We start from the raw sequence: 16017 nt of genomic DNA, 5'->3' as shown, positions 1-16017 counted from the left end.
ATATTTTATTTTATTTTTAAGTGCCCTTTTTAGGCCACATAAGATGGCCTAGGGTTAGGGTTAGAGTTAGGGTTAGTTAATTAATTAATTAAAGTACATTAACAGGATGCAGTAATAACATATATTGTAAATGACTATATTTATTTAAATTATTAAATGGATGCCACCTTATTGGGACAGTAAAGCCCTTCCTACCCCTACCCTTAACCGATAAACACTTTATTTATAAACAGACGTTTGGCACTTTATTTCCACTTTTCAAATATTTTCCTCATTTTTATTGATAATAAATGTCTTTCCTATCTGATATGTGATGGGAAAAGGGAGAAGAGTGAATTTGGCAAAAGGCGAAAAGCATGAAAAGTTACTTTCAGGTGCTGCACTCAATACGGCCTACACCGCTGTAGACAGTGGATGGGGCACCTCTTTTTTAACCTAATCTTGTGTGGCCTCTGTTTTCAACAATGTAAAAAAAAAAAGAAAGAAAAGAAACGAAAAAATGTTTTTCCGCCCCAAATGCGCATGGGCCCCTAGGCCCGTTCCCATAATTCCCATTGAATAATCCGGCTCAGATGCTAGTTTAAATGATTTATATACAAAGCCAGTGTTAAGGGAAAAATGTTATTATTTTTTTAGAAAGGGTTTGATTACTTCTTAAATTATCCGTTTATATCATTATTATCTGTTATGTCAATAAAAAAATTACAATGCAGCAAATTAATTTTAAAAACTTTTATTTTATGAATGTATTATTTTATCAATGTTGTTATTTGTGTATGACAATATCTGTACAACCTTGAAAATTATTTAATCAAAGTGTATTTTTTGCAAAATACTGTAAATATGTATTTTGTACTTTGTAAATATTACAGTTGATTTGTGCTTGATAATGTAAAGCAGGAGGAAGTTTTAGAATTTTGGTATTAAGCTGGTATAACAGGTCACTGGTTGCTTGTTTTACACGTACCTGGCAACCCTGAACCCTGTTTACGAAGGCGAGTCTAACGCGGAGTAAAATGTGTGCACGGAAGAGTTTCGGATATCCTTTTTTGTCTCGTTATGTGATCTCTCGGTCTTAAATAACTGACAACAAAAAGGCTGGTCAAGGTTGGCAGAGGAAGAGGGGAGAGAAGAAACGAGGATTCTGAAGCTGACCATCGCAATCAATTGAAAATACCTACTGCCTTCGGACCAACCAGTGTTTTTTAAACGCCAGCACCATTTTTAAAGATAGAGATCTTAACAATTGACCGCATGATGGTAGTTAGTGGTTCATTAAATTTGGGCTTTATTGTAATATATAGGTTTAACTCACATAGTTGATCCTAATGCTGTCATCTTTCGTGTATACTACTTTCAGAATTAGATATTTATTGCAACGAGTAAATGCCGCAATGCATCACGGGAAGATTTGCTTTTGCAAACGTCTTCATAAAGATAATACGCGCCATTCTTGTTATAGAAGTTTGGCTGTACAAAAACTAGCTTATAATTAATATATACAAGTTTAATCGAAAAACGTTAAACAATAATACAAACGAACAGTACACGATTAATGCACCGACGTCATTTAACCACGCCCACATATCCATGACGCTATTTGAATAAGAATGATATGTAATAAACTCTTTGACCTTGTTTTAAACATATAAACCCTTTTTACCTAGTTTTAAACCTATTTAAGTGTAGTCCACTTCATGGATATTTTAGTGTTTTTCACGACATATGATTAGGCAGAATGTTAATGAAATAAATCTAATTTCTCCTCAGCGTTAGTTACAGACAGTCAGACCTGCAGATCACGTGGTAATGGAAGATTAAAAATAATAATAAAAAATAAGAACTAGGCTACTACTACTATTATTATTATTATTATTATTATTATTATTATTATTATTATTAAGCAGCAAATCTGTTTTTGCTAACTATGTATTAAGTATAATACTCTTCAATTTCTTTATTTTATGTATCTTTATTGAAATATACAAACTTTTACACTAAAAGGAGTTTAACAGCAGAAGCAGACATATATCATTAACTAAGACCATTTTTCGGACTCAAATTATGCAATTTCAGAACTTATATAATTGTCAAATCTCCTGACAATAATACACTACCTGTTAACAGGCCTTCATTGACATTCACTTTCAGACAAGAACTAAATGTTTTCATGTGCTTGTGGTAAACTGCACAAAACCTTTTCTTCCTCTGAGCTTTCAACATGCAAATAGAATATTCAGAATTTTACTTCGCTCCTCGTCGTGCCTAAGAGCACTGTTACCTGTAATAAAATATATAAAAGAATTGGCCTTGCTGTTCCAATATATTTCGAGGGAACTGTATATAAAGTCAAGGAAGCACAGAGTTTAATGACTACTAAACCCACCAGGAAGGCGTTATGTATTTAATACAAAAAGTCACATTTACCACTCCTGCATGGTTTCCTTTCACATATTTAAGGAAACCATGCAGGCTGCATAACTGACACTTTGGTGTATTGTGCAAGCCTAAAAACAAAGCTACTTTCTGACCTTGTACCTAAGTGTTGAGAAGTGAGCGCAGGTTTAAATATTTGAATTGGGCATGATTTTAATTTTCACCACTTGTAACGACATTTTCTATTGTAAGACACAGACCAAAAAAACATTGCATGGTTTAGCCTTGTGTATAAGAAAGAATAGGAGAGCAATAAAGGATGCACTTACTTTTTAATTGAAAGCAGTTTTATTATAAAACATTTAGCATGAACAAAGTATAAAATATAAAATTACACTGAATACATACTGATTAAAAAAATATTTTGCAAAATACCAACATTATGAAAAAAAAGATAAAAAATTAGATAAATCCATTTCTCCTTTCACACTGTGGCATGAAGCCGGAGTGCCAGTAGGCTGCTCAATCTCATTATGGACTCGTTTTTTCCTCTACCACATAAATACACATCACATTTTCAAATTAAAATTTCAAATTTGTGAATTCCTTGAAAAGAATAGAGTTTTAACAGGACATGTATTTTAAAGTTTTGCTAAATATTAATAAGCATTTGGTAATGTCCAGTATTCTGCCTAATTCTTTCACATTAAACACAACTCTTTGATTTTCTTTAAGACAAAAAATAGTGTAGATGCTTGCAGTAACAAGTACATTCAATTAACACAAATAATACAGTAAATTAATAAAATTATCATCAGATCATTTAACGTACTCAGGAACAACTGAAAAGAACAGACAGCTATTAACTTGCTATGATTAAAAAAACAACAAAAAAACCAGTGACATTTCTGAAATGATTACTGTAACATTATAGTGATACTAGAAAGAAGATATGGACAAGAAAGCTGACATAAAAACTAGCATAATAATAATTAGCTGATTACAAGAGAAAACAGAAGTTGTGTTATGTGGCACACCAGGTAGTGGCACTGCATTAAAGATTCTGAGGTCCCTTTACCGTATGTGCATTGTTTCAATTTCTTCCCAACTCCCAAAATAGTGTCATTAGGTGGATTAGTAATTCTAAATTGCCCCTAGGTGCGAATGAGTGTGCTAGCGGGTGTGATGCCCAGCGATGGAATTGCATCCTATCCAGAGTGTATTGTGTCCAGTGTTTCAATTTACAAAAACACAACTTAGAAATGTCCACACAATTTATATTTGTATATGAATGTTGACAACAAACACAGTGGCTGTTTTGAATAAACATTTGAGCTGAATAAAAATATGATCATTGTTGAAAAGCATTGTGCCCTATTTTGATCTTAAAAAAATACCAAGAAATAAATAAATGCAATGTGTTAAACCTAGAATTTAAATGTATTTAAGCAATAAGGATTTAAGTTATACTTACAATTTAAAATGCAAAGCTATAACAAATGCAATATTCTTTTATACAGGTTAGTTAACAGAGGGAAATTAATGTTTACATGAACATACAGTATAAATTGTGAACTAAATATCTAACAAAGGACAGACTTGAACTCCACAGTGTTAATACCCTTCCAGTCCACTTACATCATAATTATGCCACAGGAAAAAAAAGATACAGTGCTATTTATCCAGTGTACATTCTACATGTAGACTTCAGGAACAAAAACAAACAACCCAAAAAGCAGCCACTAATCAGTTGTGTGTATGTATGTATAATATATATATATATATATATATATATATTTATATATATATATATATATATATATATATATATATATATATATATATATATATATATACACACACACACACACACACACATAAAACAGTGGAGTAATCATCCAAGTTTACTCTTGTTCAGCACCTCAGTAATATTTCTGGAAAATTTGATTAAATTTCTCATTTTCCAGGGGTTTTCTATGACTGAAATACTACATTACAATATTCCAAGGTTTTTCGGGATGTGTGGTAACCATGAGCATGCATAATTCATTGCAACATATTTTATGCTTCAGATATCAGATATGGCCTGGTGCAACCTGGAGGTAAAATGAACAGTTCTGTGCAGTGTGTGCACATTTCTCAAGAACTGGCAAACAGATAATGGTGCTTTTGAAGTGAGAACAAACAATAGGATGCTGCATCTTATTTTGGCATCATACTTCAAATGAAGCACAAACACAGTTAAGTTGGCAGTCTGGCAAACATTGCACTGGTTGTGATGGCTACAGTGTCTTGTGGCCAAAATAAATCTGACTTGCATGAAAAGATCACATGTCATCACATAACCTATATCCTGAAAACAGTAAGGTTAAGTCTAAAACAATAGGACTCTTTCTGTAAAGCAGGGGTGTCAAACTCATCACATTACACTTAGTCCATCAACATATAAGAGCCTGTGAATATTAATTATAAGCCATGAGAGTAATCACATAACTGTGATTTTGTGTTCTTAGGTACAGCATGAAGCAGAGTAAAACCCCCTTACCCATGAGTAAATTACTTTAAGGCATGCCCTCGTGTGGCTTTCATAAAATGGCAACAAAGACAATATGATAAAAACCAGTGTTAAATAAATAAGTTATCATTAATAATATTCACAAAAACAAACAAAAAAGCAATTGTTTCACCATGTAATGTAGTCTGTTTATGGTAATCTTAACATAAAGGGAAAGATTAGGGTATTCTATGGACAGAACAATGGCTTAAATGGAGCAGTTTTATTGGGTTGAAACCTGAGGCAAGAATACAGAACTCAATTGTACAACGGCTTATAATGCGGCTCAGCCAATCACAAAAGTATTCACCCCCATGAACTTTCCCCCCAATATGGTAGTGTTATAACCTGCAACTGAAATGGGCTTAATTGGGGATTTGAAGTCAAAATAGAATAAAATAGCTCAATCCATATCAATCAAAAATTAATATAGTTTGTAGAATTATTTACAAATGAAGAACATAAAAGCTGTGTTTTTGCATAGGTATTTACCCCCATTTCTTTGAAACCCCACAGAATTAGTTCTTTTGGAAATAGACAAGGTTGAAAGCATCAAATGTTTAGCTTGCTAATTAAGAATTAGCATCATTTTATCACTTTTTTCAATTGCTGAGTTTCTGGCTCTGAGTTTCTGGTTCTACTTTGCCCCTAGTGGAATAACAGAGACTAGCTCCCTTTTTAATCTTTCAATTCAGTTAAGGCAGGGGTGTCCAATCTTATCTGCAAAGGGCCGGTGTGGGTGCAGGTTTTCATTCCAACCAAGCAGGAGCCACACCTGATTCCATCTGTTTCATCAGTTGATCTTGGCTTTCAATAGACTCAGGTATGGTTTCTGCTTGGTTGGAATGAAAACCTGCACCCACACCGGCCCTTTCCGGATAAGATTGGACACCCCTGAGTTAGGGTCTACAAGACCCTAAAATCATTTGTAGGGCCAGATTAGAACATTTACTAGGCCAGTCCCAGCCTACAGGCTGCATGTTTGACACCCCTGCTGTTCAAACATTTTAGGGGCTCTGCAGATGCTCCCCATTGCCACTGACTCTAATGAAACTGCCAGTTTTGCTACTCTTTTGCTCTTTGCTGCTCTGGCTAGACACCTTTCCCGAGGCAGCGTGCTCCTGTACAGATGATTTAGATGAACCACGCATCTCAGACCCTGAACCAGGTGTTCCCTTGAAGTAGTTGCTAGTAGTGAAAGCTAGGTCATGGTTAGTGGTGTTGGTTGTTTGAGCACTGGTGTTGGTGCCCATTGACTTGGAGATGACCTTGAGCTTGTGTGAGCTGGACTTGTAGTGCTTTTTCTTATGCTGCACACGGCTGTTGTGCTTCAGGAAGAATTCGCAAGACTCCTGCAAGACACGCCGACTCTCACTGATAGGGCTGGGCATGTGTGAGAGACAGAGTGCGAGAGAGAGAGAGAGAGAGAGAGAGAGAGAGAGAGAGAATAAATTATTGGCAATAAAGAGACTTTAATCTCTGCAAAACAAATTACTATATTTCCTCTATTGTAATTGTTAGTGTTATTATTAGCAGGCCAAGCACCACAGGTGCATAGGCACCTATTGTTTTCATCAACTTTCTTTTTATATTCTTCTTCTTCTTCTTCCGCTATTGAATCTATGGCAGCACATAGAACTGTACACAGGAAGGTTCTAAAATTTGGCACACAGATAGCTGACAGTCTGAAATGTTATCATTGCAAATTTGGAGTTGCTACATCATGTTTATGCTAATAACTTTTGAACTGTAATGGCTAGAAGCAAAATGACTTTTTCCTCCGATTCATTTGCTTGTGCCGAGTCGAATGCACTCCTCCTCCATCGTTCAACTGATTTTCACGAAAACTGAAATCTTCAGACAATGCAGACAAAAAGTCTGCATTGTCCATAACAAAATATATATGCATAAATATATGTGCATATATATGCACATTTTATATTATATATATATATATATATATATATATATATATATATATATATATACACACACACACATAGTAAATAATCACTGCACCTTATGGTTTCTGTTACTCACTGCCTTGCAGCATATTGTTTTACTTATGTTTATTTTGATCGCATCATTTTAATTTGACATTACAGATCTTTCTTTTCACCGCATCTATATTATGAGTGTTATAATAAACAACAGAATTTACACTGCAAGCTCGCAAATACAGAATATAATGACAATACTAAACCTTTTAAGCATCTCCCCAACCCCTTACACAGTGGAGTATTTTGGATACAAACATAAGTTTGTGCTCGTGCATCACTGTCGTGCTTTCATGCTATACAAGCTCCGCTCTGCAAAGCTTCCATCTTACAATCTTCTTTGTGGCATTTAATATAAAATGCTCCCATGCCATAGAGGACTTGGAGGTCGCACACTTTTTTCTGCTGTTACTTGACGATTACGGCTCTGCCTGATAGTGACTGAGGTCATGTTGGGCATAAAAGATAATGTTGACAAACAGTAAACTGAAGAATTTAATTTTCGTTGACTCTAGGTATTCTGTTAAAGCTAGTGGTGTTGCATTATGTGTGTTTGATGCCATTTGCCATCGACTGGGAAATGGTTTATATTCAGGTTAGTAAAAACCCGCTAATGTTCCACATGAGACGATACTACCCTTCTAAAATTCATAAACTAGACAGTAGAGTACAGAGTGCATAGTGTAAGTGTATAGTACATCATTTGAGACACAACTTTGGAATGTACTCTCCAATATGCATTTTTGGAACAGAAGTAAGAGATAAGTATACGTGCCCCGTGCAGTGTGCAGACCAACTAATTGATAATTAGATATAAAAATAAAAATTTAAAAATAATAAATAATTGATTATTATCAATTTTATCAGTTGTTACAAATTTTGTCCCATCCTCATCCAATTTGGCTCACATCATCTGGAGACCTGTCTAAACAAGTTATCAAAGGAACTCTCATAATGGACTGGCTCAGCTGACTCAATAATCTTTTTTATTGCTTAACAAAAACACTGTAATTTAATAGGACAGACTAGTGTACTTCTTTGAAAGTAATGTACTGTAAATCATGGCTTTAGAATTACCCATAATTATGATTGTCATAGAGAGGTAAAAAGTGAACAGTGGCCTCACTCTTTCTTGCGTGTTCTGTTGAAAAAGTAGGCCCACTCTGACCAGGTCTTCTTACTGCTAACCCAAAAAACAGCTGAGATGCCCACTACAAGTTTCATCAGGTATTTAATCAGGAAGAGAGACAGGTCTGGCCGAGCCGCATCAACTTTCTAGAAAACAGACAAAAACACAAGACAAACCTGCATCAACATTTATTCATTCTTAATCACATTCACTGAAAAATATATGTGCTCATCTATCATTCAGTACAATACAAGTAAATCAGTGCTCACTCTGTAGGGGCAGGGGATGCTATACTCCTGACAATGTTCATTGATCCATGTGTTCTCCCAGCTGTTCCTCAGGGCCTGCTCATACAGGTAGCAGGCCAGCAGTGTGAGCAAAGGAAGCAGATACAGGCCACTAAAAACACCTATGCGTATCATGAATTTCTTAAGCTTCTCTTGGTTGTGCTCATCATGCTGGATCACTTGTCGCACATGGTTAAGTGAAACAATGCCAGCAAGGAGGAGTGAGAGTCCAGCAAGCACACCAAGAGCCTGCGGGGCCAGCACGAACCATCTCAGGGCTGTCAGGTCATATAGGCCAATAAAGCACACACCACTGATACCATCCCCCTCCACCTTATTAAGGACCAGCAGAATGACAGTAAGGCTCCCTGGGAGGCCCCAGGCCACTGCATGGAACCACACAGCCTTCTTCTCAATGGCCTCACAGCTCCACTTGGGCCTTGCTGCAAGAAACCAGGTGATTGTGAGAATGACCCACCAGACCATACCAGCGGTGAAGAAAAAGTAGAGCATCATGAAGAGCAGTGTACAGACTTTGCTCTGGCTCCCCTGCACCACTGTGGATACAGTGCCTGGGATGCTGGGCTTGTTACATGCCGACTCATTACCCAGCAGGAATCCGACAAAGTAAATGAGAGACACAAAGCTGTAGCAGATGGCATAGAAAATGATTGGCCGCTCTGGGTAGCGGAAACGCTTGACATTGATGAGGAAGGTAAAGAAAGTAAATAGTGTGGCACACAAACAAATAATAGAGCAGATGCCGATAAACATCTTGGCAAACTCAATCTCGTGTGTTTTGAAGTACATGTTGTCACATGGAGGAGCACAGTCCTGAGCACCTAGGAAGGAGGAACCCTGACCAGGACGGGTCTTCAGCTGTAAGGGACACCAGAAGCCCAAATCTCTACTGGCTGATGAAGATGCTTTGGGTGTTGTTATGTCTTTTTGGGGCACGTCAGTAGATTCATCTGTAGAGGTGTGACAGGGCTTTAGCCTAAAACACACAGAGAAAATTTACTTTATGGAGCTGGAGAATGTGCAGTAAAAGTAAAATGGATAAAAAAGTACCCATGAAACAGTAACTGTATTTTACATGATTAAACAGAAAATAATATTTTAAAAAGAAGAATGTGCTGTGCATGTGTTTTGTGACCTGTCACAAGATAGCTCCAGTGGCCAAGTGATGTCAAAGGTGTACATGTCTTGTGTACAGTCAGAGAGAACACGCAGACAGTGTTCTCTACAGGGCCGACGCACTTGTGTCTGCTGTGAACACTCTGGAACAAAGGCCTGGCACAGGAACAAATGCACATCTGGCGAGCAGTGTAGGTTAACCAGTGGCATGAAGTGCTGCAAATGCAAAAAACAGAGGTTGAACTATGTCTTAGGTGTAAAGGAAACTATCCTTATCCTCATCATGGTGGTATTTCTGATTATACCAAATCCTTTTATTAATTTGCCTGATTTACTCTGATGCTTCAAAGCACAGAGTGAAGGCCACAAAGTCCATCTAAACCTGGTAAGAAAGCACCTTACTGAAACCGATTCCATAGTTTTGCGTTTTGCTTCCACTGCCATGCTGATGACACACAGCTAGTATATATTATAGCAAAGCCTGTTGACAAACATTAAAGGACATTTGACACTGGATGTTGAATAACTTCCTACTACTAAATTCTTACAAGACACAAGTATTCTTATTTCTATATAATAATATAGTTCTCTTACTATTAATTGAAATCTTGCTCTCTGGATGGCCTTTCAGTTATATCATTTGCAGCAGGTATTCAACTTTTTCCCTAAAAACTCCACTTCCCAGTTGTTTGAGAACTTGCACAAGCCCCCCAACCAGTTTATGTGATTGAATAAACATTTACTATAAATTAATTAAAATTTTCCATAAAACCAGGACTTTTCTGTGCAGTAAGCATTATATATAGGCTCAGTGCTAACAGTTTCTGAGGGGCAACTATATTACTTTTAAATCTTTTAAGCGCTGCACGTTTTTGTTAATAAAGTTTTCTGTGCAATGAGCATAAATAATTCTGAACACTTATAGTTAGATGTTTTCAATAGGAAGCTGAAAGACTGTACAGTGTTTCCTGCATCCCCTCGTAAACAGGCTATCATAAACCATAATGCACAATAGCACAAATATTCTGAAGAGTAGATTTCATAACTGCAGCACAGGAGAGTAAAGTAAGCAAACAGCAAAGTCAGTTTCTGAAAATTATGGGGCACTAAGCAACAACTAACTCAGGGGTCCCTCCACCACACCAGGCTACGTCCACATTAATCTGGATAAAATTGAAAATGAATCATCTGTGGGGCATCCTCAAATGGAAGATGGAGGAGCACAAGGTCTCGAACATCCACCAGCTCCGTGATGTCCACATGGAGGAGAGGAAGAGGACTCCAGTGGCAACCTATGAAGCTCCGGTGAACTCCATGCCCAAGAGGGTTAAGGCAGTGCTGGAAAATAATGGTGGCCACACAAAATATTGACACTTTGGGCCCAATTTGGACATTTTCACTTAGGGGTGTACTCACTTTTGTTGCCAGCGGTTTAGACATTAATGGCTGTGTGTTGAGTTATTTTGAGGGGACAGCAAATTTACACTGTTACACAAGCTGTGCATTCACTACTTTACAATGTAGCAAAGTGTCATTTCTTCAGTGTTGTCACATGAAAAGATATAATCAAATATTTACAAAAATGTGAGGGGTGTACTCACTTTTGTGAGATACCGTGTGTGTATATGTGTGTATATGTATGTATGTACGTATATATGTGTGTATTTATACATATATACATATACATACATACATACATACATACATACATACATATATATATATATATATATATATATATATATATATATATACACACATATATATATATATATACACACACACACACACACATATGTATATGTGTGTGTATATATATATATATATATATATATATATATATATATATATATATATATATATACACACACACATATACATACATACATACATATATATATATATATACACATACATATATACACATTATATATATATATATATATATATATATATATATATATATATATATATATATATATATATATATATATATATATATACACACACACACACACACACACACACATACATATATACATACACACACACACACATTTATTTATTAAGGATGCACTGAATGTCCGGCAACCGAAATTAGCAAAAAAAGCATTTTCGGTGTTCGGCCGAATAAATTTGACCGAACAGTGACGTGTTTGATGACGCGACCAAATAGCCTAGCAACCGGAGTGAGACGCGTGGATGTCACGACCTCAATGACGGGGCGCGCACATGTACGAGCTACGTGCTCTTTGGATGTTTACTGTGGACAGTAAACGTGCGTTTGTTTGTTTCTGTTCCGGAGTATTCTGTCACGTCACGAGACGTAAGGGAGTAGAGTACGGAAGCAGGTAAAGACATATTTATTTAAGGGCAGGGAGACACATCCACATTGTAATCAAAAAAACTTAGTCAAGACAGGCAAAGGGTCGGGCGATCGGCAGACAGGAATAAACGGGGCAAAGCAGGAATCAAAGTCGCGGTCACAGAACACAGGGTCAAAACACAAAACAAGAAACATGAACTAGTACTATGGACTGGGAGCGGAGAAACCAGCGGGGACTAAATGAACTAATCTATAGTTTAAACTAACTAAATCTATCAAGGAACATAACATTAGTAACGTATCTAACTATACTATATCTACTATAATACTCCGCGAGGTGTACAGGGACGCGAGTGGTATATATCCCCAATATAATCAGCTGAATAGAACCATTTTTTGCACTTTTGTATGCACTTTTTTTTGTAGGCTACAGTCAGTTATAGACTAACATAGGCTATTCAAGGGGGGCTCAAAGATGACCACATAAAAATATTTTTATTTTACTCATTTATTTATTTAAAGTTAAATTGTGCCTTGTTGGTAGCCTATGCCTGATGGAATGAAAAAAAAAATGTTCAGTGTTAAATAAATATTTCGAAATTGTAGTTTTTGTAATTGATTTTTTCTTTGAAAAGCAAGACAAAATAGTAAAAAGCACATTTTGACTATTTAATTTATGCAATGGTGAAAAAAATGGCAAAATAGATGGAAAAAGCGCGAAAAAACGTGATCGGTATTCGGCATTTCGGTGCTTTTCGGGGGGGGGGGGGGGGGGGGGGCATGCCACATGATAAGGAAGGCTTGGGGGGGGGGCTTTAGTTGCAAAAGGTTGAGAACCTCTGATCTATCTAGTTAACTTTTTTCCATTTCAATTACATCAGCAAGCAGAAGTGAAAAAACAAACAAACAGACAAATTGAATAAATTTGGTCAATTAGCAGTAATTCCCTACTATTGTTTTCGGTCCATTTCTCCTCTTCTGCTGTTTCCTTTTTGTGTTTTTCCACCACAGATGGATATGAATGCTTCATCATCGCCCTTTCTTTGTGATCTTCTGACATTACTAATGTTAGTTACCTATTCTTTCTGGAATACAAGGGGCCCCCTGCGACCGCGTGATACATTAACCTATTGAAGGCTTATTTAAGGTATTTTTAGTCAGAATTTACATTTTTTCCTCTCTCTTTCAGATGAAACCTAAATATGTACATACCTACAAGTATTTTTATTTATTTATTTTTTTTAAATCTCAAGTGCACCTCACCTGGGAGGCAAGCCCAAAAGTTTAAATAGTTTACATGCCTTAGTGTGATGATTGACTCCAGTATCTGAAGTTGAAGCTCATATAGATAATATTACTAGGATAGCTTTTTTTTCTATCTCAGAAACATTGGTAAGCTAAGAAATATAATGTCAGTAACTATGCAGAACAACTACTATATTTTGGTTACATCTAGATTGTGCTATTATAATGCCTTGCAGTCTAGTTGTTCCAGTAGGAGAATAAACATGCTCCAGTCAAATTGAAGCAACTAGAGTCCTTATTAGAACCAGAAGGACCACACTGCCCCTATCCAGAGTGTATGAAATATAATTTGACATACAAAACATTATTAATTAGTCCTGCCCCACAGTATCTGACTGAAATATTATGTTAATATTATATTATATTATATTAATATTATGTTATGATCCACCACACCTGCTTCAATCAAAGGGTGCAAGTTCTTTAGCAGTATGTCGAATTATTTCAAACCATCGGTTTGGTTAAGCAAGTTAAAACTCAGTCAGCCCTTTACTATGCCTGTCACACGAAGAATTGGCCAATGTGACAGCTGAAACAATGTCACAGTCATTCAGCCCCTAACGCTGGGTTACTGAGAGCAGAGTAAATACAAATACCATACATTTTATTGCAGCTAGTATTAAGATGAAACCCTACCTTCATCTTGCTGGCGGCAATGTCCTGGTCGTAGTGCTCAAGAATGTTAGGGAAAAAGGTCATGTTGTACGGCATGTTGTGACACCACTGCACCTGCACCGGTTCACAGGTGAACAAGCTATGTGCCAAGCATGTGTCCAGTAGCACCACACACACACTCAACCAGAGCCAGGTGTAACTCCACATGGTGAATAGCTCATCCACACTGTTTAGCTCTGTTGTACAAACCCAAAATTGCTCAGTCCTTTAACATGGGCACAACTGAAAGAGTATGTTGATTGGCTTTTGGGCAAAAGGTCTGGCTGTATCCATGGAGACAAGCAACACCTCGACTTTATGACCACAAGCCAGATTCATGTACTAATCACTCCAAAACCCTGGGGAGACTGAAACAGAGATTCACACACCAGAGTCACAGAAATGACAGAATACAGTAAGCATGCTACACAATTTAAACATATGTCAGATGATCCTCCAGTCTGACGAACGTCAACAAAGGTGCACACAATTCTTTAATACGAAATACGTTTTCAGAAACAGCCATTTATATAGGCAGACTTGCGGTATAAGACAAATGTGAAACTTGGCCAAATGTGATAACACTAACCTTTCAATTGAATTGTATTGATTATTTATCTTTGTTGATGGGAATCTGATCGTTAGAATTTGCGATGAAACATAATTATCAGGATACTGGTTCAGACATGCTGCTAATGCTGGAATGTCGGGAAGTTCGTTTTCAGTCCACGCCTTGAAGTCGGTTGTCTTTAAGTCAGATGTATATACAGTATGTAGAATTACATCAGCCTAAATTGACAGGGTTAGCTATTTAAAATACACAAAACTATACATGTTTACAAGAATTAGCTTGGTCGACTTTTACTGCTGATAATTCTGGCGAAGTTCGACAGAGCGGACGTTTTCTTTGTCCCGCACGGAAGTCTCACGTCGACCTTTTCAGAGTAGTCTTACTTTTATGTTTTCATGACACCTCATAGAGACAGAGTATATGCGATAAGGTAGCTTACTATCGATTTCCGTCGGTCTCGGTTGTTTTATTTTATTTTGTAGCTCGTGTTGCACTTAGGTAAATTCCTGTTCTCCGTCGCATTCTGCAGCTTCAAAAACAAAGTTTAAACTCTTCTGTGCGGTCGCGGCTCTGTAGTTAAGGACTTCCTGGGAATTAAGGAATGAGTTTTAATAACGTAGAATTTGTGCAGATGCCACGATCTGTTTTTTTAAAAAAATATGTAAACAGATCAACGAAAATAAGAAACCAACTGGAAACCATAGAGCGTATGTAGATGGACAACTAGAGAAAGGTTGAAAAGTGAAGCCGAAATACCTCAGACGCCCTCCAGTGGCTGCATTCTTTTTAACCCCACCCAAAGGCCTGTTATTTTATGGCGCATACAGTGACACAGTGTATAAGGTGAATTCAGATACATTGTATTTCCACCCTCATCTAAGCTTTCTTGCCATTAATAAAACAAAATCCCCCAACACATGATAGATGAAAATCTCAAGGTGTTGACTATAAAGGATGTAGATGTACTTGGCTCTTAATGTATCATGTTACCTTCTTGAGCATCAGTGAATGTTTGTACCTTATGTAATAGTTGTGTATGAGTATCCTCAGTTCTCCTCAGTGTGAAAAGATGGATCTCAACATCATATAGCCACTGTTGGATAGGGGTCAAATATGCAGAAACGAATGTGCAGGACCTGGAGGATGGGCAGTGGGCAGTTTAACTGTTCAGGACAAACAAGGGACTCATGAACAACTATCACAAAACATAAAAACAGTTGTGGATCATCCAAGTAACAACACACAGTGTTAAGATTCAAGGGCATGTAAACTTCTGAACAGGGTAAATTTTTATAAATCTTGTCTTGTGGAATATATGTAAACATCTGTTATGTGAAATAGCATATTCAGCACAGTAATAAATAAAAAAACAACATGGGATTTTTATGATCACTCTTATTTTGTTAACAGTATTAAGATTTAGCAGATTATGCAATTGGTATGGAAACTTTTGGGCACAACTGTATACACACACACACACACACACACAGACACACACACAATACTGTGCAAAAGTTTTAGGCACCCTATTTTTAAGTACAAACTTTGTTATAGATTTTTTTATTTTATGACTTCTACATTATTGTGTCAGTAAAAAAAATCATTTTAGATTTCCAAACATTAGTTTTCCAGCACAAAATTCAATGTTACCGAAAATGTATTTTAGTAAAGAAAGCAACAT

General features: G+C 36.6%; 1 protein-coding gene across 2 annotated transcripts; it reads right to left on the bottom strand.

Moving 5' to 3' along the window:
• Positions 1-2691: 2691 nt before the first annotated feature.
• fzd6 (frizzled class receptor 6) lies at positions 2692-15085 on the bottom strand. Of its 2 annotated transcripts, XM_017453638.3 has the most exons (7): positions 14776-15085; positions 14355-14512; positions 13748-14133; positions 9500-9696; positions 8326-9340; positions 8054-8202; positions 2692-6313 (listed from the first exon to the last, which is right to left on the bottom strand). In XM_017453638.3, exons 3-7 carry the CDS (start codon positions 13931-13933, stop codon positions 5938-5940), a joined length of 1923 nt encoding a protein of 640 aa, XP_017309127.1. In that variant the 5' UTR covers positions 13934-14133; positions 14355-14512; positions 14776-15085; the 3' UTR covers positions 2692-5937. The 2 variants fall into 2 exon arrangements, with proteins under 2 accessions (XP_017309127.1, XP_017309126.1); XM_017453637.3 differs by lacking the exon at positions 14355-14512.
• Between the last annotated feature and the right edge of the window lie 932 nt (positions 15086-16017).

Source organism: Ictalurus punctatus, chromosome 23 (genome assembly GCF_001660625.3).
Source record: "Ictalurus punctatus breed USDA103 chromosome 23, Coco_2.0, whole genome shotgun sequence".
Classification (NCBI taxonomy): domain Eukaryota; kingdom Metazoa; phylum Chordata; class Actinopteri; order Siluriformes; family Ictaluridae; genus Ictalurus; species Ictalurus punctatus.
Note: the sequence above shows the minus strand (reverse complement) of the source record. Positions and strands in the feature narration are given on the sequence as shown.

Excerpts from the sequence above, each read along its gene's own strand:
- fzd6 (XM_017453638.3), bottom strand. The coding sequence starts at position 13,933 with ATGTGGAGTTACACCTGGCTCTGGTTGAGTGTGTGTGTGGTGCTACTG. Across the intron at positions 8,203-8,325 it reads GCATCCCCTGCCCCTACAGA|AAAGTTGATGCGGCTCGGCC; the intron begins GTGAGCACTGAT and ends TCTGTTTTCTAG. Across the intron at positions 6,314-8,053 it reads AACAGAACACGCAAGAAAGA|CCCTATCAGTGAGAGTCGGC; the intron begins GTGAGGCCACTG and ends ACACATGCCCAG.